The 18,363-nt window shown below is 54.8% G+C and overlaps 1 protein-coding gene across 5 annotated transcripts in view; it reads left to right on the forward strand.

The window, feature by feature from the left end:
• The window catches only part of CPEB1 (cytoplasmic polyadenylation element binding protein 1), a 55,705-nt gene extending 39,911 nt beyond the window's left edge, over window positions 1-15,794 (forward strand). For 4 of the 5 annotated variants that reach the window (XM_005878463.1, XM_014549604.1, XM_005878467.2 and 1 more), the window contains 9 exons: window positions 1,650-1,873; window positions 3,820-4,087; window positions 6,036-6,149; window positions 6,404-6,508; window positions 7,349-7,485; window positions 10,861-11,059; window positions 12,406-12,500; window positions 12,980-13,060; window positions 14,338-15,794. In XM_005878463.1, the coding sequence (XP_005878525.1) occupies window positions 1,650-1,873; window positions 3,820-4,087; window positions 6,036-6,149; window positions 6,404-6,508; window positions 7,349-7,485; window positions 10,861-11,059; window positions 12,406-12,500; window positions 12,980-13,060; window positions 14,338-14,448 (1,334 nt within the window). In that variant the 3' untranslated portion in view covers window positions 14,449-15,794. The remainder of the gene's footprint in view (window positions 1-1,649; window positions 1,874-3,819; window positions 4,088-6,035; window positions 6,150-6,403; window positions 6,509-7,348; window positions 7,486-10,860; window positions 11,060-12,405; window positions 12,501-12,979; window positions 13,061-14,337) is intronic. The other variant, XM_014549605.1, reaches the window with a different exon arrangement.
• Window positions 15,795-18,363: the final 2,569 nt, after the last annotated feature.

Consider the following 18,363-nt stretch of genomic DNA (forward strand, 5'->3'; position numbering starts at 1 on the left):
ACACTCTTTTATTTTTTAAAAATGTTTTTATTGATTTTTAGAGAGAGAAGGGAGAGGGATAGAGAGATAGAAACATCAATGATAGAGAAACATTATCGATCATTTGCCTCTTGCCTACCCCCTTCTGGGGATCGAGCCCCCAACCCAGGCATGTGCCCTGACTGGGAATTGAACTGGCAACCTCTTGGTTCATGGGTCAATGCTCAACAGCTGAGCCACACTTGCTGGGCCAAACACACTCTTTTTTAAACTTTGGGTGAATGCAGAGCTGTGGCCCATACTGACCATGCCCAAGCCCTTTGGGCTGTTGCTGGGAGTTGTCATGCAGCTGCTCTATGCTGGGCTTCCCTTGAGGACTCTGGGCTCTGCATCACTCTCTTGACGTTTCACGCGTAAACATTGCCTGTGTGCTGAACACTTTTCCTGACAGTGTCGTGAAGGGGTTGGCATTCCTCCCAAGATGCATGACGAGGTGGAGACGTGCAGAGCCTCCTAGAGCACACGGCCACACGGAGGAGGGCGGACCTAGGGCTGCACCCGGGTGTGCCTCAGCCAGAGCGGGCTTGACCAGATGTCATGCTGCTTCCATCCCAAACGACTGACATTCGGGGTGCAGCACAGAGAGCCCGCATGTGCTAGCCTCTTGCTCAGGAGCTCTCGGAGAAGAGGCCTGCTCACGCTGTCCTAGGCCTCAGGGTGTGGCCCGAGTCCTCTACTCCAGCTGCGTGGTGTCGGGGTGGGATTCTCGTGAGCAGGTCGCCAGGCAGTAGGGAGGAGCATGGTGTGCACTGAAGGGGTCTCCTGTGGCAGTGTGGGCTTGTGCACCCAGACACTAATAGCAGGTGTGGCCCAGCCAGCGTGGCTCAGTGGTTGAGCATTGACCTATCAACCAGCTCACATTTCATTCCTGGTCAGGGCACATGCCCAGGCTGTGAGCTCGATCCCTGGTGTGGGGTGTGCAGGTAGCAGCCAATCATTGATTCTCTCTCATCGTTGATGTTTTTATTTCTCTATCCCTTTCCCTACCTCTCTAACCTTCCTCTCTGAAATCAACAAAAATATATTTTAAAAAAATAGCAGCTATGACCGGGGTCCCCAGTGGTACAGAGTTCCCCGAACGCTGGCACTGACCCCTAAGCCTAGGTGTCAGATTGCTGGAGCTTTGTTGTTGTTAGTCTTTTTAAAATATATTTTTATTGATTTCAGAGAGGAAGGGAAAGGGAGACAGAAATATCAATGATGAGAGAGAATCATCAATTGGCTGCCTCCTGCAGGCCCCCTACTGGGGATCGAACCTGCAACCCGGGCATGTGTCCTGACCGGAATTGAATCGTGACCACCTAGTTTATAGGTCGACACTCAACCTCTGAGCCATATTGGTCAGGCAAGAGCTGGAATTTTGTTGCTTCTGTGACAGCAGGACCTCCAGGCTTCACAAAGCTGTCCTGTAACTGCCTCTCACAGGCCCTGGGTGGCCAGTGTCGGTACTGGATGTGTGTCTGCTCGTTGCATGTGAACTGTGGTTCTTTGTGCTTTCAGTGGTTGTGCCTCAGGTTGTGCCTGTTGCGTTGCTGTGGGAGAAGAAGGGAGGGCTGTTGGCTGGGAAGAAAACTAAGAAGTTACGGGACTTCCTTTATTTTTCCTCCTAGTACTGAGCATGCTCCACAACCCACTGGGCAATGTCCTGGGGAAGCCCCCCTTGAGCTTCCTGCCACTGGACCCCCTTGGATCTGACGTGGACAAGTTCTCAGCACCCTCAGTCAGAGGCTCCCGCCTGGACACGCGGCCCATCCTGGACTCCCGCTCCAGCAGCCCCTCGGACTCAGACACCAGTGGCTTCAGCTCCGGATCAGATCATCTCTCAGACTTGATTGTATGTCGCTTGTCGGGGAGCCGGGTGGGAGGGCCAGCACGCTTGACAGGGGTACGTGCCCACTAGGATGCTGGAAGGTGTGGAGGCCATCGTGGGCACATACAGAGCTTTTCGTCCTCAACAGAATAGAGGATGCCTTGTACACCCATTGGGCGATGCATTTCAGGACCTGAGCCCGGGACACTTCTTATGAGTTTCTCCAGGAGCCGTTGGGTCACAGTTACTTCACAGGCAAACATGGGAGTCCTAGCCGAGTTCCGTCTCCTGGCCTACACGGGGTGTTCTTTAGCCTAAACACAGTATCGTTTATGTGCCTTTATGTATGATATCTCAGAACTCTTTAGTGATGATTTTTAAAATTATGGGCATGCTCCGTTTTACTGCGCTACGAGGTGTTGCAATTGTTTACAAACGAAGGCAAGACCCTCCACCAGCCAAAGAGGTGATGACTCGCTTTCTTGCGGTGGTCTGGAGCCAGACCCGCAGCGCCGCCTGGGTGTGCCTTCATTGGCAGGGCCAGGGTTCTCCCCTAGACCTGACTGCCTCTGGCTCCTAAAGCCTTTCCTGACCCATGTTGGCTGTCTGAGGCCTCTGTGCACCGATGAAGTGCTGCCCAGTGTTAATGTGGCACCCAGGCTCCTCACCTGCAGCCGTGTGGTGGGGGTGCCAGGCTGCGCGGAGCTGGCGGTGCGTTAGGTGAGGAGCACAATGCCATGCAGCCTTAGCCGCCTCCTCATCCTGGCCTCTGTTCCGGGTCCCTACACTGGCTGGTCGATGAATGGAAGGCTGGCTTCCTACCTCTTCCCTTCCACACCCAGGACTGGCCACCCTGGTTGTGGATACAGTTTCCCATTCGTAGCCCAGCCGTTAGCACCCACCTGGTCTCCTGTCCGCTCCCCTAGAGCATGAGCTGGCGCTCCTGTTCCCCTTGCCCGGCTCAGGCTACTCGCAGAGGGGTCCCCACAGTGGGCTCTGCTACCCTGGGCCGCAGTTTCCTCCTGTAAATGGGGTGAGATGAGGTGCTTCTGGCTATGGCCTTCAGATGGGGTCTCAGTCTTGGAAATTTACTTCATAAAGCTTTAATCTTTGGAGTTTTGTTAAAAGAATTTCCTCAGGCCTGGCCCGTGTGGCTCAGTGGTTGAGTGTCGAGCCATGAACCAGAAGGTCACGGTTCAATTCCTGGTCAGGGCACATGCCCGGGTTTTGGGCTCGATCCCCAGTAAGGGACGTGCAGGAGGTGGTCAATGAATGATGATTCTCTTTCATCAATGGTTCTATCTGTCTTTCCCTCTCCCTTCCTCTATCTAAAAATGAATAAAAACACACAAAAAAAGCACGTCCCCAGATACCTCACTCCTCACAGAAGAGGGAATAGAGGCAGTATTTGAACTTTTAGGACATATTCTGTTGAGTGATTATTTTAGTTTGTTTTTATGATAATGTGATGTTATTTTACCCACTGAAACCAGTAGAATTTAAAGTTTTGGCACAAGCTTAGAGTAAACCCCGCGTTCTTACGTATTTCTGATAGGACCCCCCCCCCCCCAAAAGAACGCATTTTGACTCTAGACCTAGGAATCTGACCAAAGAAAACACAAGATATGAAGCTACATCTTAAAGTACTTATTCATAGACTGAGAGTATCTGAGTGTTCATCAGTGGGGCAATAGGTCAGGGAAATGTAGCTTGGTCCCTAAATAGAATATCGTAAATTAATTAAAAATGCTTACAAAGACTGTCTGGCAAAATGAAAAAGAAAGTTGACTTGGGGACAAAAGAATTTGTTTAAATTAGGGTAGGACAACTAATCTTAAAAATGCTTAGGGAGAGAGTCTGGAAGAAAGCAGACCCAGTGCTTAATGGTATTTTTCATAATTTCTGCAGTGCAGTTGTTCCTCTTTCCACCAGACCATCCTCTGAAACCTGTCTCCCTTTTCCTCCTTCAGTCCAGCCTGCGCATCTCCCCCCCTTTGCCCTTCCTGTCTCTGACAGGGGGTGGCCCCAGAGATTCCTTAAAGATGGGGGTTGGGTCCCGGATGGACCAAGAGCAAGCTGCTCTTGCTGCTGCTGCTGCCGCCGCTGTCACTCCTTCCCCAACCAGTGCGTCGAAGAGATGGCCAGGAGCTTCCGTGTGGCCCTCCTGGGACCTCCTGGAAGCCCCCAAAGACCCCTTCAGCATAGAGAGAGAGGCCAGGCTGCACCGGCAGGCGGCAGGTGAGTGTGGGTGGGCAGGCCTGGGCCCGACAGGGGACCTGACTGGAAGAGGACTTGGCTGCGCGGTGAAGGCCCTGGATCTGCAGAGCACGGTCTGTCCTCTGGAGTAAGTGCTGATGGGGACGGTCGAGGGTTTTTCCAGGCTGGCAGACAGGAAGGAGCGGTGACCTGCGTGCGGGGCGTGTGGTGAGCGTTGGATCCCTCTCACCTGTGTTTCCCCTGGAGGCTGGCCGTGCGCAGCTGTCCCTGTTGATTCTCTCACGGGAAACCCTGGGCGGGATGCTCAGAGCTTTGTCTCCCTTCACCTTCCTAACTCAGGCAGGAGCTTTCTTCCCCGAGGCTTTCTGACGGGTGAACTCGGGGACACTGGGGTGGGCAGCCTCTAAGGTAAGGGGTGTCCCCAGATGTCCTGGTCTCCCACAGACCTCGGGCTCCGTCATTTACCTGAGCTGAGATACGCACTGCATCTGTTTGTCATCTTCCGCCCGTACCCGGAAGTAAATGAGTCAGTCAGTGTTTACGGAGGCGTTAGGTGCCCACCAACCGCGGTTCGGAGGTGCTGAGCTGATGACGGCCGGTGTTCAGTGTCTCCCTTCCCTGTGTTTCCAGAGGCATCAGTATGTCTGACTTTCTGCTCACCGAGCTGGACCTGATCTCATTCTCCTCTGATGGTGCCACTGCCCTGTCCACTTCGTGGTCTTGGCCGCCCATCTTTGCACTTTCTCCAGTGCCACTGTCCCTGTGAAGGGATGTTATATCGAGTTCCGTTATTGTTCACAAAACATTGCTGATAGTTGACAGTTTCTTGCTGGCACGTTGGGCCTTTTAGGGAATGGCTTCATGTCATGTCATCGCCTGAGTGAACAGGAGGCTTGGTTTCCTTGGCTCCCTGTCCCGGTGCTACGGCGGGAGTGCAGTGGGCAAGGCCTGGCCGTGCCCACGAGGTCACTCCCGGATCTGGAACAGCACAGACCGAGTGGGGACAGGATTACAGACTGCTAGAAGGCCGAACTGGTCACCAAGAACAGAGCCTCAACCTTCTGGCCCTTTAAATACAGTTTCTCGTGTTGTGACCCAACCATAAAATTATTTTCGTTGCTACTTCATAACTGTAATGTTGCCACTGTTATGAATCGTCATGTAAATATCTGATATGCAGGATGGTCTTAGGTGACCCCTGTGAAAGAGTCGTTCGACCGCCAAAGGGGTCGCGACCTATAGTTTGAGAACCGTTAGAAACTGTAGGGCCGAACAGAAGAGCAGTCGGGGAGTTTTGAGTCGGAGTCAGACACATCACAACGGGTTGGGACAGGCTTGCCATTGGCATACATTGGACGCTGAGTCGGGGGGCGGTCCATTATCTAAGGAAGGCCCGATGTTTGTTGGGGCGTCACACAGATAGCTGTCGGGGGTGGGAACGGCTGGGACTCTGGTCTTGTTGGGCTGCTAGTGGGGGCGCTCTATTGGCAGGGTCCTAACTTCCATGATGGATGAGTTCAGAGTGAAGGCAGGGAAAGTAGAGGCAACTGTTTCTTGTGTGAACATGTGGGGATAAGGCCCATGTGGACCAGTCAGCCTTTGGGATCTCGTACACAAAATTGTTCTATTTACGTTCAAGTAATTTTATTTTAATTAGCGTTGGAAGCAATGACTAGACAAAACTGCTTTGTGGTTAAGTTACCAGTTACGTGTTTGAAAACAGCTTGGGTTGTGAGCATTTTTACCGACACATCTCAGTTTTTGTGGAGACAGAATTAGTGATGAAGGCTGGGCTGACGGGATTGGGCCGACGGCGTGGTGAGGTGTAAGTTTTCCCGCCTTTCGGAATAGCCAGGGGTGTTCTCCCAGCAGCCTGGCTGTGCCGGGGCCGTCCTGTTCTTCCTGGACACCTTCACCCCAGGAGAGGGCGGTGGTTCTCTGACCCGTTTCTCTTTCTCTGCCCTCAAAGCTGTGAATGAAGCTACCTGTACCTGGAGTGGCCAGCTTCCTCCCCGGAACTACAAGAACCCTGTCTACTCCTGCAAAGTGTTCCTCGGAGGTGTTCCTTGGGATATTACGGAAGGTGAGCTGCCTCCAGGCCTCCTGCTTCAGGAGCATGACGCTGGGCTGGAGGCCGGGTTGACCTCTGAGCTCAGGGTGCTCCAGGAGCCTGGGGAGCAGCGCTTCACCGACTCCCATCGTGCTCTTGTCGGTGCTTGCACCTGCCCCCGAGACCAGAGTCCTCTCAGATGTTGTTTGTGGGGGGATGAGCCTGGGAGAGCTGGGCCCCCTGGGGAGGGTGTGCCTCAGCACCCCCTCTCGTCCATCTCTTCGCAGCTGGATTGGTTAACACCTTCCGTGTCTTTGGCTCTCTGAGTGTGGAGTGGCCCGGTAAGGATGGCAAGCACCCCCGGTGTCCTCCCAAAGGTAATATGCCTAAAGGTAATAAAGACATGGTAGGAGCTTTTTTTTTTCCTCCCTGGCACATAATTGCACTGAGGGATGCTGGGATGTCACCGCTGCATGCTGGTACCGTGGTGTAGGCACCTGGAGCACACAGCTTTCCGCTGTCAGCACTGCTCCCCAACTAGCACTACCCCTCTGTTCTTCTGGCTAACGGTCCGTCTGTCCAAACTGACCTGCAGTGGAAGCTGCCTCTGAAACCCCGTGTGACACTTCCTGTGCCCTCCCCCACCTGGACCCAGCCGCTTCCCTCTCAGAACAAGGCATTCGCAGGGCCCCCTTTGCCTGCCCCCTGCCTAGTTACATTGTTGCTGACCTCCTTCTGAGCTCCCTTTGGAGGACCAAGCCTCGGATCCCTCACTGGTCTGAAATGAGATCCCTTCCCTGCAGAGTGGAGGCAGGTGCTATTTTCACCCTGCCCGTCTCCACTGGCAGTGTCCCGGGGGGGACGGGACCAGTGGTAACTAGGCTTTTAGAGCAGCACCCCCACCCCGCAGGTAGGCTGCAGACCTGCCTCCGCTCCCCCACCCTCCCCCGGCCAGGAACACGTGCTCCGGTCGGGTGAAGGGCTGTGTGGTATGACAGGCCCCATCCTGCCTTGCCAACCTCCCCCTGCTCGGGTGGGAGAGGTCCCCGTCTCTCCCCCACCCCCCAGGCCTGGGCTCGGCAGAGCAGGGGCTCCCTTCAACAAGACTCCCCAGGAGCAGGACACGATTGTGTCGTACGCACGAGGCCGCCTCTCCTGGAACCGAGAGCTGCAGAACCAAGGCGGAGGAGGGGCCGGGGGTGCTGATGCCGCTTCTCTTTCGTTGGGAATAGGGTATGTGTACCTGGTCTTCGAACTGGAGAAGTCTGTCCGGGCCTTGCTGCAGGCTTGCTCGCATGACCCGCTGAGCCCCGACGGCCTGAGCGAATACTACTTCAAGATGTCCAGCCGGAGGATGCGCTGCAAGGAGGTGAGTGAGCGCCACGTCCTCTCCTAAGAGGCCAGTTTCCTTGGGTGGGAGGACACGCAGGCTGCAGGTGAGTGTCCTACTGAGGCAAGAAGTTCCTCCTGCCTCACAGCAAATACAGCAAAATACTCTCAATTCCATAAAAAAAAGAGCAACCTTTGGGTCCTCGTGGTATGTGTGTCTCTTGCCCATGGAGGTCACACTGACTCCCAGCCACCTTCTGACGCGTGGTGGGTAAGTCTGCAGCCCACACTCACCGGGATCTCGGCTTCTCTCCCGCCCTTTGCTAGCCGTGTGGTTCCCCTGCGGGTGCTCTCTCTCCTCACTCCCTTTCTATCGGCCGCGTGCCCTTCGCCTCTGGGGTCTCTAGCCCAGATTCCCTGCCTGTGTTGTGCCCAGATTTCAAAATCCCCAAAGACAGACCACCAGGGAGCCGAGTCCGATGCAAAAGCAGAGTCTTTTTATTCAAGCTAGCTAGCTTGGTCCCTCTGCCTCCCTCACTGACACAGTGGGGTGGCAGGAAGCAAGAGAGCCCGGAGTCTTGGAAGAACAAAGAATTTATAGGGCTTGGGGTCAGGGGGTGGGGGCTCACTCGGACCACTGATTTGGCCGATTCCGGTTGGTTGAGTGAGGGCCGAGGGCTAATGACACAAGGGCAGGGTGCAGCTAGAGTCTGGTTATACAAAGACAGGAGGTGGCTAGCATACTTTTGGCCTTGGGCTAGTTTCCTTGCGTTCCTGTTGGCTGAGATAAGGGCTGGCTGAGCAACTGATACATTCTATGGCTTTTGCTTGAAGAGGAGTTAGGAACACAGTTATCAGTCCCGTTCTGTCCTTTCACCTGGACCTCAGTGCGTGTTGGGGCCCTTCTCAGACTCACTGCGTTGGTGTGGGGGGAGCTCAGGAAGCTCCTGTTCAGCCAAGCTGCCACGTGGTTCTAGGAGCGGATGGTATTTGAGAAACAGGTTTTGAAAACAGCACTGGTTCCTGAGCTCACAACGCCCTTTAGGTCACGAGGGCCCATCATGACCTCACATCTCGTAAAGGGGGCTGTTGAGCTTAGAAACCAGTGCTGCTGTTTTAGATTCTGGTTCCATTCAAGTCCCTGTTGTGACATTGGTCTAGATGTGTAGTGTCTCTGAAACATGGTTTGCTCCTCTGTGAAATGGGGCATTGAAGTGCCTGTGTTAGTGAGGAGGCAGTTGCCAGGGTCCTGGGGAGGGTCCAGGTGGCACGGAGGGTCTTCAGGGCAGTGACACTCCTCTGTGTGATCCTGTAAAGTTAACACATGTCCTGACACTAGCACCGCCCCTGGAATGAGGTCCCTTCCCTGCGGAAAGGAGGCGGGTGCTATTTTCACCCTGCCCGTTAGGGTGTCACACCCGTAACATACGACATTGAGTAAACCCTCTTGTGAGCTCTGGCTTGGGGTGACAGTGCCGTGGCCACAGAGGTTCCCTGACTACCAAATGCACCTGGGGTGCAGATGCTGATGCGGGGGCTGAGCTGAAGGGGCAGGCATTACGAGGGAACTCTGAACCTTAGCTTAGTTTTGCTGTGAACCTAAAACTGCTCTAGAAAGTACAATCTGTAGGGTAAGTGGGGAAATGTCTATTTTATTGAGGTGGTCGCCTCAGAATTAAAATAAGGCATGTGCCCTACCTGGTTTGGCTCAGTGGATAGAGTGTCGGCCTGCAGACTGAAGGATCCCAGGTTCGACTCTGGTCAGCGCACATGCCCGGTTGCCGGCTCCATCTCCAGTAGGGAGATGGCAAGAGAGGCAGCTGATCCAAGAGTCTCATCATGGATGTTTCTATCTCTTCCTCTCCCTTCCTCTGTGAAGTCAATAAAAAGATTAGATAGATAGATATAGATATATTCTAAAAACAAGGCATGTCACGAAGCTGGCTCTTTGTTTTATAGCTGTTTCCTGGTGTCAGTTCACATTTTGTCTTAGTCACAGGGCAGGTCCATCCTCTGGCTGCCCCCAGTGACCCAGAGCTCCCCTCCTTTCCGTTCTCTCTGCTGGGGCCCATGCAGTGACCCCTTGTTGCAGCCTAGGACTGGTGAGCATGCCCCTCTGCCTGTCCTGCTCTCCCAGGCCCCTCAGCCCCCTCTGTGCCCTCCGACTCTGTCTGTCCCTCTTCCCTCCCTGCCCTGCAGTGACTTGGCCTCTGTCTGGTGTGCTGACCGTAGGCTGCCCTGTCGCTCGGCTTCTTCTACTTCCTTCAGGTCCCTTCCCACCACCGTGGGGTCAGCATCTGACTCCCTTCTCTCTTCTTTCCGGATCAGACACGTTATTCACCTGTGGCTCTGCTCTTACCTTCAGACTCACCTCTCCAGGCTCCTGCCTGCTTGGCCCGCCTTCCCTGGGGCCTCTCTTTGGGAATGGCCTGTGGTCCTCAACGGTTCTGTTTAGGGTAAGAAAAAGCTTGGAGAGCCTCGTGGCCCGTGGCATGCGGACCAAGATGGTGGCACCTCCCGTGGGAGTGGACAAAGCAAAGTGGGCTTTTGCATTTCCCAGTGAAATTAGCTCTGGGTAACTTCTGCCAGGCCCTCTCTTCCCAGGGTCCTCTAGCCTGGACCCCGGCCAGGTTCCTCCTGTTGTCCCACACGCCCAGGCCTGGGCTCTGCCGGCGGGTCTTCTGGGCTTGGCTGCCCGTGCCCGTGCCCCGGTGCCCCGGCCCCTGCAGGTCTGCCTCTCCTTCCTCTGAACCTCCTTTGCCTCTGCCTTTTGCTGGTTTCCACCTCATCTCTTCCTGCTTTGAGACAGTCTTTTAGAACTTTGCACATTAATCTTCCAGAACACTACAGTCTGCACTTCACTGTGGATCTCTGCCTGCTCTGCCAGGTTTTGTCCAAGGCAGAGACGTGGTCAGCTCCTGCCCTGGTCTGGTCTGCTCTGTGAGCCTCCGTGAGTGACCCCTGCCCGCCTCTGTCGCCCCCATGGCGCTGGCACCCGGGCCAGTGACCACCGCCTACCAGTACCCTAAGCGCCCCAGCCTCTGCCCCCAGCTCCTGTCCTTAAGTTTCCCTGTGGAGCCTTTCTGCTCCTGGGGCTCTGGCCTGTGCTGTCTGTACATCAGTGTCCACGGCCCTTTGTTGGAACCACACAGGTGACGGTTTGGTTCTGCTTTGCTTGCTCCCCAGGATGAGTGACTGCACTTGGGCCACTTGCTGTCACCACTTGGACACATGGACTCAGTGAAAGTCAACTCTGGTTGGGCTGGGGGAGGGAGGCCTGTGTGCTGGGGACGGCACCTCTCGCCTGCCGCCCGGGCCTCACACCCGGCTCCAGCAAGGCCAGGAGCTGCGCCTCTCCCTGCCAGAGCCGGCCTGGCTCCCTGCCAGCGTGACACACCTTTGCATGCTTTTCCAGGTACAAGTGATCCCCTGGGTCTTGGCTGACAGCAACTTCGTGCGGAACCCATCTCAGAGACTGGACCCCAGCAGGACGGTGTTTGTGGGCGCCCTGCACGGGATGCTCAATGCCGAGGCCCTGGCGGCCATCCTGAACGACCTGTTTGGGGGAGTGGTGTACGCCGGGATTGACACAGATAAGCACAAGTATCCCATTGGTGAGCGTCCCACTTCTGTGTGGGGAAGCGTGCGGCCCCTGGGAGGTAGCCCAAGAGCATGATACTTCCCTGTGGGAGCGAGAGGCAGGCCTGGCCCAGGGCTGCAGATGGCGCATCCCAGCAGCAGAGCGTCTTTTTCTAGCTAAGCCACCCTCCGCGCCCACCCTCCCCCTCCTCCCGTGAAAGGGGGAACACACAGGCAGGGATCTAGGAGGTGAAAATGGGACAGGAACTCCGGTGGGAAGCTCAGAGCCAAACCGTCTGGGACAGACAACAGGTCATAGTTCACGAAGAGGCCAGTACTTCCCTGAACTTGCCTGGCTTCCTTTATTAAGTGTCCTGTGCAGGGGCAGAGTCCAGTCAGGCTGAGGGAGAACTGGGTGACCCCCAGCACAGGGCAGTCTGGGCCCAGCCGCTGGGTTCTGGTCAGCCTCTGAGCAGGGAGGTCACTTCCAGACGCCGCACAGGAATCTCAGGGGCCGGTTGGAGGTGGAGCCTTGAACTTAGTGATCCGGACGTGGCTGACCCACTTCCCTCACGTGGAGCCGTGTGCATTGGTGCTGCACCTCAGACAGAGCGGCCTTCCACGGTGCGGGGTGGCGGTGGGGGGGGCGGCCCTTGGCAGGACGAGGCTCTCCCGGCTCCCTGCCCCCTGCCTGGTCTCCAGGACCTCGGACGAGGGTGTGGCTGCTGGGCCCACCTTCAGAGAGAGGCTCTAGCTGAATCTTGGCTTCCATTCTGAGCCCTGTAGTCCTCCCTGTGCCCCTGCCTGCACCAGAGGGCTCTTCCCTCCCCATGCCCGTTAGCAAGCCTTCCCCTGTTCCTTTGGGGCTGGTGCCTATGTGGTCTGTAACCAGCCGTCTGAGTTGGTAGCCACCCACTGAATGTGGCTGCTGGGCCGCTGGAAATGTGGCTGGTGCCACAGGTTAAAACGATAAGGTTTTGTATATATTGGGTTAAGTAAAATATATTAAAGTTAATTCCACCACCACCAACTCCCCCCCCCCCCACACACACACACTTAGACGTGGCTACTAGAAAACTTAATACATGAGTTGCTCACAGTACATTTCTATTGGACGTCACTGGTCTAGAAACAGGGTTTCCTGAGTGCTGACAAGTGTTGAAAAGTGACATGTGGGAGAATTTCGCTAGAATGTCATTCTCGGGCCATACAAAATGATCAACTTAAAAATTAGCCTGCTCTATTTGGTCAAACACTTTATTAACTCACCCCAGTGCCTTGGCAGGGCCAGACCAAATGCTTTCCCCGGCCCATACAGCCTGAGGGTTGGGCATCCCCACCCCTGTTAGAAGGTGAATTTGTTCTGCTGTTTCTACAACAGGGTCTGGGCGTGTGACCTTCAATAATCAACGCAGTTACCTGAAAGCCGTCAGTGCTGCTTTTGTGGAGATCAAAACCACCAAGTTCACCAAGAAGGTGAGGGGCTGATCTATCCCTTCCTCTGGGCCACTTACCACCAGGGCAGCTGAGGCGGAGCGGTCCCTGTGCTGGGTGTGCCCTCGGGACTCATGGGTTCAGGTCTGGGGGGGCCTGGTTGTGGTGACTCAGGAGAGGGGCCATGGCTGTTGAGCCTTCTCAGCCTGTGGACCTTCCCTGGCTGGGCATTGCTGGAGCCTGACTTCCTTCTCCTGATCTGTGTCCTCTGAACGCTTCCCTGGGTGGGAGACTGGGGGGTGCAGTGAGCTGGGGGGCCAGGCAGGGATGTGTGTGGTTGCCCACACTGCAGAGGCTGCCAGTGGTCAGCTCATCTGTCCCCTGAGGTCTCCACACTCTCCGCTCCTTTAACCCAGGAAGCGCCCTGCATGCAGGCGGAGAGCCCCATCGTGCACCCTCCCTCCCAGCCACTGGCCGCCTGGCCGTAGAGCCACTTCCTTCTCCTGTCTCGCTTTGTGCAGGTTCAGATCGACCCCTACCTAGAAGATTCTCTGTGTCATATCTGCAGTTCTCAGCCTGGCCCTTTCTTCTGTCGAGATCAGGTGAGTCCCCTGGGCCCTGGAGGTGCCTAGCAAGTCCCCCCTTAATTAAAAATAGTTCCGCCAGGTTCGTCACAGAGTGTTGGGGTTCTCGGGTACCTTGTGGTTGAGCACAGAGGAGGCGCTGGTGGTCAGACCAGCGGCACACTGGGATGGTTTGACCCACAGCTCTTGGGAAAGCTCTCGAGTTGAGTCTTGACGCTCGGGCCTTCTCCTTTTACACGATGTTGGCAGACATGTGGGCTGCTGCTGATCATGGGTGGGTTCTGAGGGTGACAGGAACCTGGGTGGGCCTGGTCAGCAGGACCTGTGACCCAGGCAGTGTTGTTCCAATTCTTAGGACTTCGAAGCTGCTATTCCCCCACTCAGGGACCCCTGGACTGTTTTGATGTTTATACCTGGTTTGTACCCCCAGTTGTCAGACATAGGCAAAGAGCACAGCACGGCAGCTTCTTGTTGACTGTTTCTGGGTGGCCGTGCACACATCTCGGCGTGTTTTTCAGCAAAAATGCTTCTTACACTTGAATGTGTGTGCACATCGCTTGAGGACCTTGTTTAAATGCAGATTGTGACTCAGCGGGTTTGGGGTGGGGCCCGAGACTCCGTGTTTCTGCCAAGTGTCCAAGTGGTGCCCCTGCAGCTGGTCTGTGATATGTGACGGGAGCTTGGGGCCTGGCAGTGCGTCCACTCTAGTGTTTGCAGTGGTCGCTCAGGCTCGGAGCCCCTGGTTGACCATGGTTAAACCGACGCTCCCAGGTGAGGGTGTGCAGTACCTTGGATCTGAGGATGAGCATCTGTCTGATCAGCCTCATCACAGGTTTTGGGGGACCCTCCATTTTTAGGTAATTGCTCAGAGGTCAGTGGTTTGTCAGAGGTTATATAGCTCAGAGCAGGAGGCGGGACAGAGCCCCAGGGGCTGTCACCTGCCCTCACTTCGGCTGAAGAAGGAGGCATGTCCTTTATATTGGGACCTGGAGTCACTGTCTTCAGATGTCCTTGCAGGTTAGCAGCGTGGAGGTGAGAGAAGGGCGGGGCCTGAGGAGCCGCTGCAGCTGTGAGGGGTGAGGGAAGCTGTACACAGTGGGAGCCCTGAATGTTGGATGAAGTCAGGGCACCTGCAGGAACACAGCAGGTTTCCCGGGTCGATCAGGCCTGTGTGAGGGGCTCCAGGTTCCCGAGACCCTCTCTTCTAGCACCACAGAGGCCCCAGGAGGCCCACTCCCTCGCACACGGGGCCTGCGGCTGACACCAGAGCGCCCTGTCTCCCTTTGTCCACACAGGTGTGCTTCAAGTACTTCTGCCGGAGCTGCTGGCACTGGCGGCACAGCACGGAGGGCCTGCGCCACCACAGCCCCCTGATGCGGAACCAGAAGAACCGAGATTCCAGCTAGAGGAGCCGGCCTTGCCTGGTGGCCCGCGGCGCCCGCGGCTGGCAGGTCAGGCAGCGGCCTGCCCCCCCTGGGTACCTGGCAACCAGGGAGCCGGCTTCCCGAGGACAAGGGAAGATCGTAGTCACCTTTGCACTCGCTGAGTCTGTCTTTGTTTCTGCACTAATTAATGCACAATGAGTTTTGTCGGGTTTGTTTTCAGGGGTTGGGCCAGGGCAAGGACCCTCTGGCTCACCCTCCAAGCGACTCTGTAGTTTTCCCAGATTTTAGTTCCTCATTTTGCCGATGAAAAGCAAAAAAGAATTACGTGTCCAGAAGGTATTGACACGATGCCTACATCTAGGTTTATTTATTAAAAGCGCTTTTTTTACATTCCTTGCAATACTGATGGTGGTGATGCGCAGGTCTCGTTGGTTTCATTCTTGCAGTTGCCATACAGTGCCTTTCCATTTATTTAACCCCCACCTGAACGGCATAAACTGAGTGTTCAGCTGGTGTTTTTTACTGTAAACAACAAGGAGACTTTGCTCTTCATTTAAACCAAAATCATATTTCATATTTTATGCTCGAGGGTTTTTACCGGTTCCTTTTTACACTCCTTAAAATAGTTTTTAAGTCATTTGGAACAAGAATTGTTCTTTTTTTTTCTTTCCTGGCAGCTTTTAACATTATAGCAAATTTGTGTCTGGGGGACTGCTGGTCACTGTTTCTCACAGTTGCAAATGAAGAGGGGAAAAAAATTGCAACCAAGAAAAAAAATTTTTTTGAATTGCAAACTGGACCGGGTAAAAGGTGTTTGAGCAGCTGCTGTATATAGGTTTAAACGGTTTATTGCACCTTCTTAAGTTGCACTTATTTGGGGGGGAGGGTTGATAGAAGTTTTTAATCACAAAGTCACAGGACTTCTTTCTTTTGTAACTGAGCTAAAAAGGGCTGCTTTTTGGTGGGGGCAGAAGAAGGCTCACAGGAGCCCTTTCTCTCAGAGGGGACAAGTACCCTTCCTTGTTTCTTTGATTTGAGAAATGTATGGAGCAACCGTTGCAGTGGATGGAAATGCTACTGGGATTTGAAAACTTGACTTTTTCTTTCTTTAAAAAAAAAAATCGACTTGCCCCTCTTTGGGAAGCTGTGTGCCAAAGAACCAGTGTCATCCCCCCCCTCCCATCCCCTCCCCGCTGAGCTGACCTTGCATTGTTGCCTATCCCAGCTACTCTGTGGGTTTTGTGAAGCTGTGTGTGAAGTCTCTACCTCATTGTAGTATATGCAGGCAAGACTGCACTCTCCTACAGATGTGTGGAGTAAGCTGTGGTGTCGTTTTTTTTGGCACATAATAAACACGTTGCAGCAGATTCCTGTTCTTGTCTCATGTCTCTGTGTCTGAGGGGTGGGGGCTTGGGGGCAGTGGGGTAATAAGATTTCAGAGTTAAAAACTCACATTTCCGCTCTGGCTGATTTGGCTCAGGGGATAGAGCGTCGGCCTGCGGTCTGAAGGGTCCCGGGTTCAATTCCGGTCAAGGGCACGTGCCTGGGTTGCGGGCTTGATCCTCAGTGGGGGGTGTGCAGAAGGCAGCCAATCATTGATTCTCTCATCATTGATGTTTCTATCTCTCTCTCCCTCTCCCTTCCGCTCTGAAAGGAATAAAGAACAAAACAAACAAAAAACCCTCACATTTCCTCCGATTTTCAGTGATGAGTTTCCAGCACAGGTGGATGGTGGGACCTTGCGGGGGGCCTGCCCCTGTAAGTACTCTTGGTCACTTCCGTGGTCAAGTAAACCTTGGAGGTGGTACCATTAGGCCAAGTGTGAAAAGCTGCTGGGGGCTCCTCCTCTCTTGGCCACAGACCCAGCTTGGAGGACGTGGGGGCACCGCTGCTCGGCAGCTTTTTGTCTCACTTTTCCTGTGAGCCTTGAGCCTGTCTTCCTGTTGGAGGCCCCATCACCTGCCCTCGTCCTCGCAGGCTCCCGATTTGAGAGGGTCTGCTCATTCCGTCAGGCAGGCTGTGCCGGGCCCATCTGCTGGGCTGGTCCTTCGGAAGATAGCATTTTAGTTTGAGGCGCAGGAACCCTACACCCTCGGAAGGAGCATCCTGTGGCAGGTGCAGGAGCCCACACATGGGGTCGGGATGGCAGCAGCTTGGTGTGAAGTTGGCTGGTAAAATAAGTTCCTGCAACTCTCAGAGCGAGTCTGCCTCTCCCCTGCCCATATATACATCGACTGCAGAGAGGAAGGGAGAGGGAGAGCGAGATAGAAACATCAGTGATGAGAGAGATCACTGATGGGCTGCCTCCTGCTCACCCTCCACTGGGGATCAAGCCCGGTGCGGGCATGTGCCCTGACTGGGAATGGAACTGTGACCTCCTGGTTCATAGGTCAACGCTCAGCCATTGAGCCACGCTGGCCGGGCTTTATTCTCCTACGCCCCTACTCCATAGAGCAGGGGTCCTCAAACTACGGCCCGCGGGCCACATGCAAATACAAATATTGTATTTGTTCCCGTTTTGTTTTTTTTACTTCAAAATAAGATATGTGCAGCGTGCATAGGAATTTGTTCATAGTTTTTTTTTTGAACTATAGTCCAGCCCTCCAACGGTCTGAGGGACAGTGAACTGGCCCCCTGTTTAAAAAGTTTGAGGACCCCGGCCATAGAGCCTTCCATTCAGAGTGACTGGACTGACCGAGGTGATGGGTAGAGGGGTTGAGGAATGAGGCACAGTGCTGTGCCCCTTAACGCATCCAACCTGGCCAGCCCAGCCTTTCCTTGAGTCAGTTGGGGTGGAGGGTGGAGGTGGTTAGGTCTCCCTTTAACAGAGTTGGAGGGAGGGGGCAGGGTACTCCCTAGCCCAGTGGTCGGCAAACTCATTAGTCAACAGAGCCAAATATCAACAGTAAAATGATGGAAATTTCTTTTGAGAGCCAAATTTTTTAAACTTAAACTATATAGGTAGGTACATTGTTATTAACTTCATTAGGGTACTCGTAAGCTGGCCTTCGCTAAAAACATCCTCAATCTGATGGACGTACGTTCGCTGAGGGCGACCCCTTCCAACTCTCCCATCCACACTCGTCTTGTAGACGTGTTTCATCTATCTCCTTTCGTTCATCCTCTCTCTATGTCCACCCCCCACTTCTACGGCCACTTCTTCAAAATAGACTCGCCCAGGCCGAAAACCGACTTCTGCGCATGGGCCACGAAGTTTCAATCGCGCCCGCCCGTGGTATTTTCTGGAAGAGCCACACTCAAGGGGCCAAAGAGCCGCATGTGGCTCGCGAGCCACAGTTTGCCGACCACGGCCCTAGGCTAATGAGGCCACCAGGGGGACCTGCGCTGGTGGCTTAGAGGGCCGGGTTTGGGATGGGTATGGCAGAAACAGCCTGGAGACGGTGGTAGTTGGAGAAGGTGCCTCAGTTGGCAGCATTGCAGGTGAGCTGGGCCCTGGGCTTACATATCTGAGAGCTTGCTTTGTGCTGGGCACTGTTCCGGGCGTGGGGAGGAGCTGAGCAAAGGGCCCAGGCGCCATGGAGCTCGCCCCTGATTGAGAAGACTCGGGTCACTGTGACAAGGAGTAAGAAACATCAGCGCAGCTTTGAAAGGATAGTGACGCTATGTACGTTGGCGGGAAAGCCCCTCATATAAGGACGTTTGAGCAAAAGGCTGGGGAAAATGAGATAAGCTGTCCCAGGTGGACCGGGCCCCCACCAGGCTGGCCCGACAGATCTCTGACCCGTGGACCAGGTGGGGGTCCTGGGCAGGGTGCCTCCTTCCTTCCTCACCTTTCCACGCCCCCGAATGGCTTCCCAAGGACTCCGCCTCCCTCCCTCCGTCGCCCTGGCCTGGAGCACAGCAAATAGGCGACCGGGTCCCAGAACCTGGGGCTAGAGAAGCGGGACCAAGGCTGCGCGGGGCGGGCGGGGCGGG

The sequence above is a fragment of the Myotis brandtii genome, unplaced genomic scaffold (genome assembly GCF_000412655.1).
Source record: "Myotis brandtii unplaced genomic scaffold, ASM41265v1 scaffold561, whole genome shotgun sequence".
Lineage (NCBI taxonomy): Eukaryota > Metazoa > Chordata > Mammalia > Chiroptera > Vespertilionidae > Myotis > Myotis brandtii.